Source organism: Bombina bombina, chromosome 1, assembly GCF_027579735.1.
Source record: "Bombina bombina isolate aBomBom1 chromosome 1, aBomBom1.pri, whole genome shotgun sequence".
In the NCBI taxonomy this organism is placed as follows: Eukaryota; Metazoa; Chordata; class Amphibia; order Anura; family Bombinatoridae; genus Bombina; species Bombina bombina.
Genome location: NC_069499.1, coordinates 38464883 through 38477787, shown reverse-complemented (window position 1 = coordinate 38477787; position 12905 = coordinate 38464883). Strand labels below are relative to the sequence as shown.

General features: G+C 42.4%; 1 protein-coding gene across 1 annotated transcript in view; it reads right to left on the bottom strand.

Annotated features, from left to right (window-relative positions):
• The window catches only part of LOC128652321 (repetitive organellar protein-like), a 294662-nt gene that overhangs the window by 171495 nt on the left and 110262 nt on the right, over nt 1–12905 (bottom strand). Inside the window, exon 10 of the mRNA XM_053705258.1 lies at nt 8046–8156. Coding sequence (XP_053561233.1) covers nt 8046–8156 — 111 coding nt within the window. The remainder of the gene's footprint in view (nt 1–8045; nt 8157–12905) is intronic.

The window sequence follows — 12905 nt, the reverse complement described above, 5'->3', positions numbered from 1 at the left end:
GCAGTGTATTTATGATTATTTGACAATGCTGTAGAAATTCTATATTTAAAACCATTCAGAAATGTTTCCTCCTCAATACACAAATGGTAGGTGCATTTTATATATATATATATATATATATATATATATATATATGTGTGTGTATATATATATATATATTACAGTTTACTACCCCTTTATGCAAGGACTTTCCAGATGCAAGGAGGCATTTTATCTAAGATTTTTACATCTGCATTAAATGTTATACTCTCAGACTAAGATTGCTCAGTGTTTGAAATGAGACAGGTTAACTTAAAACTGTTCAATTTACACTACAGCTGACTTAATTTTGAAATACATACCAACAAGCCTAAATCATGCATTTAACCAGATCTAATGGTATGAGTACCACATTTTATGGTTCCACCAAGACCATATAGAGTACAGCATTTTCAAAATCCATAAGTACAGCGGACAGATGGGAACATTTGTACACTATATTTGAAGTAGTGCTCTTGGTTGGGGAAAATGGGGAAAAAACAAACAAACATATGTCAACCTTTTAAAAGTACTTTTCTTCATCTAGCCATCTACCCAGATCATTAATGTACAATTTTGAATTCACAGAATTATTTTTGTTTGCACATTTACAAATATGATTCTTTAAAAAGTGATCTATTAATTTCTGCATTTTTTTTTTTTTATCATGCATGTCACACACTGTTGATTTAGGGGATGCAAGGTACATAAATATTTCCTCCTTTAGTGTTTCTGTGGGTGTCTGTGTTTATGTCTTTTTGCTTTGGTTTGTGTCTCTATGAGTGTGTATTTTTTTCTGTGGGTCTCTCTGTGAGGGTGGGTGTGTATGTCTGTGCATTTTCTGTGGATGTCTGTAAGGGTGTGTGCATATGACTTTGAGCTTTTTTTATGGGTGTCTCTGTGAGGGTGTGTGTATGTTTGTCTGTGTATTTTCTCTGGATGCCTCTGTGAGGGTGGGTGTGTATGTCTGTGTTTTCTGTGGATGTCTCTGTGAGGGGCTGCGTGTGTATGTATGTATGTCTGCGTTTTCTGTGGATGTCTCTGTGAGGGTGTGTGTTTTCTGTGGGTGTCCCTGTAAGGGTGTGTGTATGTCTTTGTGTGTTTTCTGTGGATGTCTCAGTGAGGGTGTGTGTATGTATGTCATTCTGTGTTTTATGTGGTTGTCTCTCTGTGTGTGTATTTCTTTGTGTGTTTTCTATGGGTGTCTCTGTGTGTGTGTGTGTATGTCTTTGTGAGGCTGTCTCTGTCGGTGTTTCCTTGGGTGTATGTGAAAGTTAGAGTTTGTGTGTGTGCCCATTGTCTGTTCTTTTTTAGGACATTTTGACCTTACTACTGATTATTCACATCTTTGTACAGACTTTGGGACCAACAAGACCTTTCCGGAAGTCACCAATCCACCATTTAACCTTTAAATTATTGTTTAGGCAGTTCAGGGCCCTTCCTTTCAGCCACTGCATGCTGTTGTCCTCATTTAGTTGGCATCTTCCTTTACAAAAAACATAATTTATGCTTACCTGATAAATTCTTTTCTTCTGTTGTGTGATCAGTCCACGGGTCATCATTACTTCTGGGATATAACTCCTCCCCAACAGGAAATGCAAGAGGATTCACCCAGCAGAGCTGCATATAGCTCCTCCCCTCTACGTCAGTCCCAGTCATTCGACCAAGAATCAACGAGAAAGGAGTAACCAAGGGTGAAGTGGTGACTGGAGTATAATTTTAAAAAATATTTACCTGCCTTAAAAACAGGGCGGGCCGTGGACTGATCACACAACAGAAGAAAAGAATTTATCAGGTAAGCATAAATTATGTTTTCTTCTGTTATGTGTGATCAGTCCACGGGTCATCATTACTTCTGGGATACCAATACCAAAGCAAAAATACACGGATGACGGGAGGGATAGGCAGGCTCATTATACAGAAGGAACCACTGCCTGAAGAACCTTTCTCCCAAAAATAGCCTCCGAAGAAGCAAAAGTATCAAATTTGTAAAATTTGGAAAAAGTATGAAGCGAAGACCAAGTTGCAGCCTTGCAAATCTGTTCAACAGAGGCCTCATTCTTAAAGGCCCAAGTGGAAGCCACAGCTCTAGTGGAGTGGGCTGTAATTCTTTCAGGAGGCTGCTGTCCAGCAGTCTCATAGGCTAACCGTATTATGCTACGAAGCCAAAACGAGAGAGAGGTAGCAGAAGCTTTTTGACCTCTCCTCTGTCCAGAATAAACGACAAACAGGGAAGAAGATTGACGAAAATCCTTAGTTGCCTGCAAGTAGAACTTGAGGGCACGAACTACATCCAGATTGTGTAGAAGACGTTCCTTCTTTGAAGAAGGATTTGGACACAAGGATGGAACAACAATCTCTTGATTGATATTCCTGTTAGTAACTACCTTAGGTAAGAACCCAGGTTTAGTACGCAGAACTACCTTGTCTGAGTGAAAAATCAGATAAGGAGAATCACAATGTAATGCTGATAACTCAGAAACTCTTCGAGCCGAGGAAATAGCCATTAAAAACAGAACTTTCCAAGATAACAATTTTATATCAATGGAATGAAGGGGTTCAAACGGAACACCCTGTAAAACGTTAAGAACTAAGTTTAAACTCCATGGTGGAGCAACAGCTTTAAACACAGGCTTGATCCTAGCTAAAGCCTGACAAAAGGCCTGGACGTCTGGATTTTCTGACAGACGCCTGTGAAACAAGATGGACAGAGCTGAAATCTGTCCCTTTAATGAACTAGCCGATAAACCCTTTTCTAAGCCTTCTTGTAGAAAGGACAAGATCCTAGAGATCCTAACCTTACTCCAGGAGTAACGTTTGGATTCACACCAGTATAGGTATTTACGCCATATTTTATGGTAAATCTTTCTGGTAACAGGCTTCCTAGCCTGTATCAGGGTATCAATAACCGACTCAGAAAAACCACGTTTTGATAAAATCAAGCGTTCAATTTCCAAGCAGTCAGCTTCAGAGAAGTTAGATTTTGATGTTTGAACGGACCCTGTATCAGAAGGTCCTGCCTTAGAGGTAGAGACCAAGGCGGACAGGATGACATGTCCACTAGATCTGCATACCAAGTCCTGCGTGGCCATGCAGGTGCTATTAGAATCACTGATGCTCTCTCCTGTTTGATTTTGGCAATCAATCGAGGAAGCAGCGGGAAGGGTGGAAAAACATAAGCCATCCCGAAGTTCCAAGGTGCTGTCAAAGCATCTATCAGAACTGCTCCCGGATCCCTGGATCTGGACCCGTAGTGAGGAAGCTTGGCGTTCTGGCGAGACGCCATGAGATCTATCTGTGGTTTGCCCCAACGTCGAAGTATTTGGGCAAAGACCTCCGGATGAAGTTCCCACTCCCCCGGATGAAAAGTCTGGCGACTCAAGAAATCCGCCTCCCAGTTCTCCACTCCCGGGATGTGGATTGCTGACAGGTGGCAAGAGTGAGACTCTGCCCATCGAATTATCTTTGATACTTCCATCATTGCTAGGGAGCTCTTTGTCCCTCCCTGATGGTTGATGTAAGCTACAGTCGTGATATTGTCCGACTGAAACCTGATGAACCCCCGAGTTGTTAATTGGGGCCAAGCCAGAAGGGCATTGAGAACTGCTCTCAATTCTAGAATGTTTATTGGAAGGAGACTCTCCTCCTGATTCCATAATCCCTGAGCCTTCAGAGAATTCCAGACAGCGCCCCAACCTAGAAGGCTGGCGTCTGTTGTTACAATTGTCCAGTCTGGCCTGCTGAATGGCATCCCCCTGGACAGGTGTGGCCGATGAAGCCACCATAGAAGAGAATTTCTGGTCTCTTGGTTCAGATTCAGAGTAGGGGACAAATCTGAGTAATCCCCATTCCACTGACTTAGCATGCATAATTGCAGCGGTCTGAGGTGTAGGCGTGCAAAAGGTACTATGTCCATTGCCGCTACCATTAAGCCGATCACCTCCATGCATTGAGCTACTGACGGGTGTTGAATGGAATGAAGGACACGGCATGCATCTTGAAGCTTTGTTAACCTGTCCTCTGTCAGGTAAATCTTCATTTCTACAGAATCTATAAGAGTCCCCAAGAATGGAACTCTTGTGAGAGGAAAAAGAGAACTCTTCTTTTCGTTCACTTTCCATCCATGCGACCTTAGAAATGCCAGGACTAACTCTGTATGAGACTTGGCAGTTTGAAAGCTTGAAGCTTGTATTAGAATGTCGTCTAGGTACGGAGCTACCGAAATCCCTCGCGGTCTTAGTACCGCCAGGAGGGCACCTAGAATCTTTGTGAAGATTCTTGGGGCCGTAGCCAATCCGAATGGAAGAGCTACAAACTGGTAGTGCCTGTCTAGGAAGGCAAACCGTAGATACCGGTGATGATCTTTGTTGATCGGTATGTGAAGGTAAGCATCTTTTAAATCCACTGTGGTCATGTACTGACCCCTTTGGATCATGGGCAAGATTGTCCGAATAGTTTCCATTTTGAACGATGGAACTCTTAGGAATTTGTTTAGAATCTTTAAATCTAAGATTGGTCTGAAAGTTCCCTCTTTTTTGGGAACCACAAACAGGTTTGAGTAGAACCCTTGTCCTTGTTCCGACCGCGGAACGGGATGGATCACTCCCATTAATAACAGATCTTGTACACAGCGTAGAAACGCTTCTTTCTTTATCTGGTTTGTTGACAATCTTGACAGATGAAATCTCCCTCTTGGGGGAGATAATTTGAAGTCTAGAAGGTATCCCTGAGATATGATCTCTAGCGCCCAGGGATCCTGAACATCTCTTGCCCAGGCCTGGGCGAAGAGAGAAAGTCTGCCCCCCACTAGATCCGGTCCCGGATCGGGGGCTCTCGGTTCATGCTGTCTTTGGGGCAGCAGCAGGTTTCCTGGCCTGTTTGCCCTTGTTCCAGGACTGGTTGGGCTTCCAGCCTTGCCTGTAACGAGCAACAGCTCCTTCCTGTTTTGGTGCAGTGGAGGTTGATGCTGCTCCTGTTTTGAAATTCCGAAAGGGACGAAAATTAGACTGTCTAGCCTTAGCTTTGGCTTTGTCTTGAGGTAGGGCGTGGCCCTTACCTCCTGTAATGTCGGCGATAATTTCTTTCAAACCGGGCCCAAATAAGGACTGCCCCTTGAAAGGTATATTAAGTAATTTAGACTTAGAAGTAACATCAGCTGACCAGGATTTTAGCCACAGTGCCCTACGTGCCTGTATGGCGAATCCTGAGTTCTTAGCCGTAAGTTTGGTTAAATGTACTACGGCCTCCGAAATGAATGAATTAGCTAGTTTAAGGACTCTAAGCCTGTCCATAATGTCGTCTAGCGTAGATGAACTAAGGTTCTCTTCCAGAGACTCAATCCAAAATGCTGCCGCAGCCGTAATCGGCGCGATACATGCAAGGGGTTGCAAAATAAAACCTTGTTGAACAAACATTTTCTTAAGGTAACCCTCTAATTTTTTATCCATTGGATCTGAAAAGGCACAGCTATCCTCCACCGGGATAGTGGTACGCTTAGCTAGAGTAGAAACTGCTCCCTCCACCTTAGGGACCGTTTGCCATAAGTCCCGAGTGGTGGCGTCTATTGGAAACATCTTTCTAAATATTGGAGGGGGTGAGAACGGCACACCGGGTCTATCCCACTCCTTAGTAACAATTTCAGTTAATCTCTTAGGTATAGGAAAAACGTCAGTACTCGCCGGTACCGCAAAGTATTTATCCAACCTACATAGTTTCTCTGGTATTGCAACGGTGTTACAATCATTGAGAGCTGCTAAGACCTCCCCTAGTAATACACGGAGGTTCTCCAATTTAAATTTAAAATTTGAAATATCTGAATCCAATCTGTTTGGATCAGAACCGTCACCCACAGAATGAAGCTCTCCGTCTTCATGCTCTGCAAGCTGTGACGCAGTATCAGACATGGCCCTAGTATTGTCAGCGCACTCTGTTCTCACCCCAGAGTGATCACGCTTGCCTCTTAGTTCTGGTAATTTAGACAAAACTTCAGTCATAACAGTAGCCATATCTTGTAATGTTATCTGTAATGGCCGCCCAGATGTACTAGGCGCCATAATATCACGCACCTCCCGGGCGGGAGATGCAGGTACTGCCGCGTGAGGCGAGTTAGTCGGCATAACTCTCCCCTCGCAGATTGGTGAAATTTGTTCACATTGTACAGATTGACTTTTATTTAAAGTAGCATCAATACAGTTAGTACATAAATTTCTATTGGGCTCCACCTTGGCATTGGAACAAATGACACAGATATTTTCCTCTGAGTCAGACATGTTAAACACACTAGCAATAACTTGCAACCTTGTTATAATCTTTTTTAGCAAAAACGTACTGTGCCTCAAAGAGGTACTTAAACGATTAAATGACAGTTGAGATAATGAACTGAGAAACAGTTATAGCATCAACTTTAAAACAACACAACTTTTAGCAAAGGTTTTGTTCCCAATAGTAAGATAACATAACTAAATTTGACATAAAAATTATTGAGTAACGTCTTTATCCCCAGTCAATATAAAAAATTCTCACAGCTCTGCTGAGAGAATGTACCTCCCTTCAAGAAGTTTGAAGACCCCTGAGATCTGTCAGAGATGAACCGGATCATGCAGGAAAAGTAATAATAGCTGACTGGAAATTGTTGATGCGTAGCAAAGAGCGCCAAAAACGGCCCCTCCCTCTCACACACAGCAGTGAAGAGAAACGAAACTGTCACAATTTAAAACAAACTACTGCCAAGTGGAAAATAAAGCCCAAACATTTATTTACTCAGTACCTCAGCAATGTAAACGATTCTACATTCCAGCAAAAACGTTTAACATGATATAATACTTATTAAAAATATTAGTGACCTTTAACAGAGTAGTTCCGGTGAAGTACCATTCCCAGAATACTGAAGTGTATACATACATGTCATTATAACGGTATAGCAGGATTTTCTCATCAATTCCATTCAGAAAATAAAAACTGCTACATACCTCAATGCAGATTCATCTGCCCCTGTCCCCTGATCTGAAGCTTTTACCTCCCTCAGATGGCCGAGAACAGCAATATGATCTTAACTACTCCGGTTAAAATCATAGTAAAACTCTGGTAGATTCTTCCTCAAAGTCTGCCAGAGAAGTAATAACACGCTCCGGTGCTATTATAAAATAACAAACTTTTGATTGAAGTCATAAAAACTAAGTATAATCACCATAGTCCTCTCACACATCCTATCTAGTCGTTGGGTGCAAGAGAATGACTGGGACTGACGTAGAGGGGAGGAGCTATATGCAGCTCTGCTGGGTGAATCCTCTTGCATTTCCTGTTGGGGAGGAGTTATATCCCAGAAGTAATGATGACCCGTGGACTGATCACACATAACAGAAGAAAGATAATCAGAACTCCATATTTTGTTTTCTAAATCTCCTTTTTTTTTTTTTTTAAACTGTAGTTTACCTCATTACTTGTCAGGTCAATGTAAACAAGTGCTGAGTGTCTGTTTGGGTGTCTGTGTCTGAGTGTGTTTCTTTGCGTGTCTGCTAGAGTGTCTATATGTGATTCCTTATGTGTGAGTGTGTGTTTGTATGTTACTACCTTTACAACATTTCCAAGTTTAAATAGACACTTAAGAATAAGGTGCATATACGTTTTAGTCACTTGGTCAAAAATTGCACATGTCAATGTAGGGGGTGGGGCCTGATCAATGGTTAAGTCAGGGGCCCCAAAATTTCTAGTGGTGGCTCTGCTTACACTCACACATAAACATGCCTACACTCACACATAAACATACCTACACTCACACATAAACATGCCTACACTCACACATAAACATGCCTACACTCACACATAAACATGCCTACACTCACACATAAACATGCCTACACTCACACATAAACATGCCTACACTCACACATAAACATACCTACATTCACACATTAACATACAGACCTGCATGCACACACATGCGCATACACACACACAAACATATATTGTTCTAGGAGGAATGAGAGAGGGAGGGGTCAGCACCTGCATTATGCAATGTAAGTCCTTACTTGTTACTTTCTTCAAGTTGTTCCGTTTTAAGTTCCATTTCATTCAGCTCCATTTTCAGTTTTCCAAAAAGTTCCAGCTTTTCATCAAGGGCAGATCTGGATTTGTTAAGCCTATTAAACAAATGGCATATTATCTAATCAGTGCATTGCCTGCATGTTATGCATAATGTTCGGTGGTATTTAAAAATGTAATCATCCAGATAATTCCAGCTCCCATCTTTGACAAGATAACCTCTAATTGAATTATATAAAGGAAAAAACAAAGATGCAAAACATAAAAAAAATAATCAGAATTACATAGCAGTTAAGTCAACCTATCTCAATAATAATACATATTTATTTAATTGTATATTTACTTGTAATGCACCAAGAGATTCTGCAGTGCTATATACAGTGGGTACAATAAAGATTGTAAAATCATTTAGCTATGTGGGGGCTTAGAAACCCCACCTTCCTATGGGGAAAGATTTACACTAAACACCAAGTGCCACAGAGAGAAAAAGAGTCTCTCTACTTCTTGCGTATCATAATAAGCTTTAATGTCTTTAACCTCTTAAGGACATATGACGGAATTTTTCAGTCATAAAACAATTGTGCAAACTGAAAGCTGTGTCCTTAAAGGGTTAAACATAACCAGAAACCTGGAAAAAAAAGTATAAAATTATTTTCTAAGGTCCAATATTAAATGTACGGTCTACTCCAGAATTGTTATTGTTTTAAAAGAAAGATAATCCCTTTATTACCCATTCCCCAGTTTTGCATAACCAACACAGTTATATTAATATACTTTTTACCTCTGTGATTATCTTGTAGCTAAGCCTCTGCAGACTGCCCCCCTTAATTTAGATCTTTTGACAGACTTGCATTTTAGCCAATCAGTGCTCACGCATAAATAACTCTACGGGAGTGAACACAATGTTATCTATATGACACACAAGAACTAGCGCTGTCTAACTGTGAAAAACTGTCAAAATGCACTAGAGATAAGAGGTAGCTCAACGGCTTAGAAAACATAATTTATGCTTACCTGATAAATTTATTTCTCTTGTGGTGTATCCAGTCCACGGATCATCCATTACTTGTGGGATATTCTCCTTCCCAACAGGAAGTTGCAAGAGGATCACCCACAGCAGAGCTGCTATATAGCTCCTCCCCTAACTGCCATATCCAGTCATTCGATCGAAAACAAGCAGAGAAAGGAGAAACCATAGGGTGCAGTGGTGACTGTAGTTTAAAATTAAAAAATACCTGCCTTAAAATGACAGGGCGGGCAGTGGACTGGATACACCACAAGAGAAATAAATTTATCAGGTAAGCATAAATTATGTTTTCTCTTGTAAGGTGTATCCAGTCCACGGTTCATCCATTACTTGTGGGATACCAATACCAAAGCTAAAGTACACGGATGAAGGGAGGGACAAGGCAGGTACTTAAACGGAAGGTACCACTGCCTGTAAAACCTTTCTCCCAAAAATAGCCTCAGAAGAAGCAAAAGTATCAAATTTATAGAATTTTGAAAAGGTATGAAGCGAAGACCAAGTCACCGCCTTGCAAATCTGTTCAACAGAAGCCTAATTTTTAAAGGCCCATGTGGAAGCCACAGCTCTAGTAGAATGAGCTGTAATCCTTTCAGGAGGCTGCTGGCCAGCAGTCTCATAAGCTAAGCGGATTATGCTTCTTAGCCAAAACGAAAGAGAGGTTGCCGAAGCCTTTTGGCCTCTCCTCTGTCCAGAGTAGACAACAAACAAAGCAGATGTTTGACGAAAATCTTTAGTAGCTTGTAAATAATACTTTAAAGCACGATCCACGTCAAGATTGTGTAATAGACGTTCCTTCTTTGAAGAAGGATTAGGACACAATGATGGAACAACAATCTCCTGATTGATATTCTTATTAGATACCACCTTGGGTAAAAACCCCGGTTTGGTACGCAGAACTACCTTATCTGCATGGAAGATCAGATAAGGAGAATCACATTGTAAGGCAGATAACTCGGAAACTCTACGAGCCGAGGAAATAGCTACCAAAAAAAGAACTTTCCAAGATAAAAGTTTGATATCTATGGAATGAAGAGGTTCAAACGGAACCCCTTGAAGAACTTTAAGAACCAAATTTAAGCTCCAAGGCGGAGCAACAGGTTTAAACACAGGCTTGATTCTAACTAAAGCCTGACAAAATGCCTGAACGTCTGGAACATCCACCAGACGCTTGTGCAAAAGAATAGACAGAGCAGAAATCTGTCCCTTTAAGGAACTAGCTGGCAATCCTTTCTCCAATTCTTCTTGTGAATCCTGACCTTACTCCATGAGTAGCCCTTGGATTCACACCAATAAAGATATTTACGCCATATCTTATGATAGATTTTCCTGGTGACAGGCTTTCGTGCCTGAATTAAGGTATCAATGACAAGCGTTCAATCTCCAGGCAGTCAGCCTCAGAGAAATTAGATTTGGATGGTTGAAAGGACCTTGAAGTAGAAGGTCCTGTCTCAGCGGCAGAGTCCATGGTGGAAAGGATGACATGTCCACCAGATCTGAATACCAAGTCCTGCGTGGCCACGCAGGCGCTATCAAGATCACAGATGCTCTCTCCTGCTTGATTTTGGCAATCAGACGAGGGAGCAGAGGAAACGGTGGAAACACATAAGCCAGGTTGAAGGACCAAGGCGCTGCTAGAGCATCTATCAGCATTGCCTTGGGGTCCCTGGACCTGGATCCGTAACAAGGAAGTTTGGCGTTCTGGCGAGACGCCATGAGATCCAGTTCTGGTTTGCCCCAACGATGAATCAATTGTGCAAACACCTCCGGATGGAGTTCTCACTCCCCCAGATTTAAAGTCTGTCGACTTAGAAAATCCGCCTCCCAGTTCTCTACACCTGGGATATGGATAGCTGATAGGTGGCAAGAGTGAAACTCTGCCCAGCGAATTATCTTTGAGACTTCTAACATCGCTAGGGAACTCCTTGTTCCCCCTTGATGGTTGATGTAAGCCACAGTCGTGATGTTGTCCGACTGAAATCTGATGAACCTCATGTTCGCTAGCTGAGGCCAAGCCTGAAGAGCATTGAATATCGCTCTCAGTTCCAGAATGTTTATTGGAAGGAGTGTCTCCTCCTGAGTCCACGATCCCTGAGCCTTCAGAGAATTCCAGACTGTCCCCCAGCCTAGAAGGCTGGCATCTGTCGTTACAATTGTCCAATCTGGCCTGCAAAAGGTCATTCCCTTGGACAGATGGACCCGAGATAGCCACCAGAGAAGAGAATCCCTGGTCTCTTGATCCAGATTTAGTAGAGGGGACAAATCTGTGTAATCCCCATTCCACTGACTGAGCATGCATAGTTGCAGCGGTCTGAGATGTAGACGTGCAAACGGCACTATGTCCATTGCCGCTACCATTAAGCCGATTACTTCCATACACTGAGCCACCGAAGGGCGAGAAGTGGAATAAAGAACACAGCAGGAATTTAAAAGTTTTGATAACCTGGACTCTGTCAGGTAAATCCTCATTTCTACAGAATCTATTAGAGTTCCCAGAAAGGAGACTCTTGTGAGAGGGGATAGAGAACTCTTTTCCTCATTCACCTTCCACCCATGCGACCTCAGAAATGCCAGAACTATGTCCTTATGAGACTTGGCAATTTGGAAATTTGGCGCCTGTATCAGAATGTCGTCTAAATAAGGGGCCACTGCTATGCCCCGCGGTCTTAGGACCGCCAGAAGTGACCCCAGAACCTTTGTAAAGATTCTTGGGGCTGTAGCTAACCCAAAGGGAAGAGCTACAAACTGGTAATGCCTGTTCAGGAAGGCAAACCTGAGAAACCGATGATGATCTTTGTGTATCGGAATGTGAATATAAGCATCCTTTAAATCCACTGTAGTCATGTATTGACCCTCCTGGATCATAGGTAGGATGGTACGAATAGTCTCCATCTTGAATGATGGAACTCTGAGGAATTTGTTTAAAATCTTGAGATCTAAAATTGGTCTGAAGGTTCCCTCTTTTTTGGGAACTACAAACAGATTTGAGTAAAATCCCTGTCCTTGTTCCTCCTGTGGAACAGGATGGATCACTCCCATAACTAGGAGGTCTTGAACACAGTGTAAGAATGCCTCTCTCTTTATCTGGTTTGCAGATAATTGTGAAAGGTGAAATCTCCCAGGGATCCTGGACATCTCTTGCCCAAGCCTGGGCGAAGAGCGAAAGTCTGCCCCCTACTAGATCCGTTACCGGATAGGGGGCTGATACTTCATGCTGACTTAGGGGCAGCAGCAGGCTTTTTGGCCTGCTTACATTTGTTCCAGGTCTGGTTAGGTCTCCAGACCGACTTGGACTGGGCAAAAGTTCCCTCTTGTTTTGCATTAGAGGAAGTTGATGCCGTACTCGCCTTGAAGTTTCGAAAGGCACGAAAATTAGTCTGTTTGGCCCTTGATTTGGACCTTTCCTGAGGAAGGGCATGACCTTTTCCTCCAGTGATATCAGAAATGATCTCCTTCAAACCAGGCCCGAATAGGGTTTGCCCCTTGAAGGGAATGTTAAGCAGCTTAGATTTTGAAGTAACGTCAGCTGACCACGATTTAAGCCATAGCGCCCTGCGCGCTTGAATAGCAAAACCAGAATTATTAGCCGTTAGTTTAGTCAAATGAACAATGGCATCAGAAACAAAAGAATTGGCTAGCTTAAGTGCTCTAAGCTTGTCAAGTATGTCATCCAATGGGGTCTCTACCTGTAAAGCCTCTTCCAGAGACTCAAACCAGAAAGCCGCAGCAGCAGTGACTGGGGCAAAGCATGCAAGGGGCTGTAGAATAAAACCTTGTTGAATAAACATTTTTTTAAGGTAACCCTCTAACTTTTTATCCATTG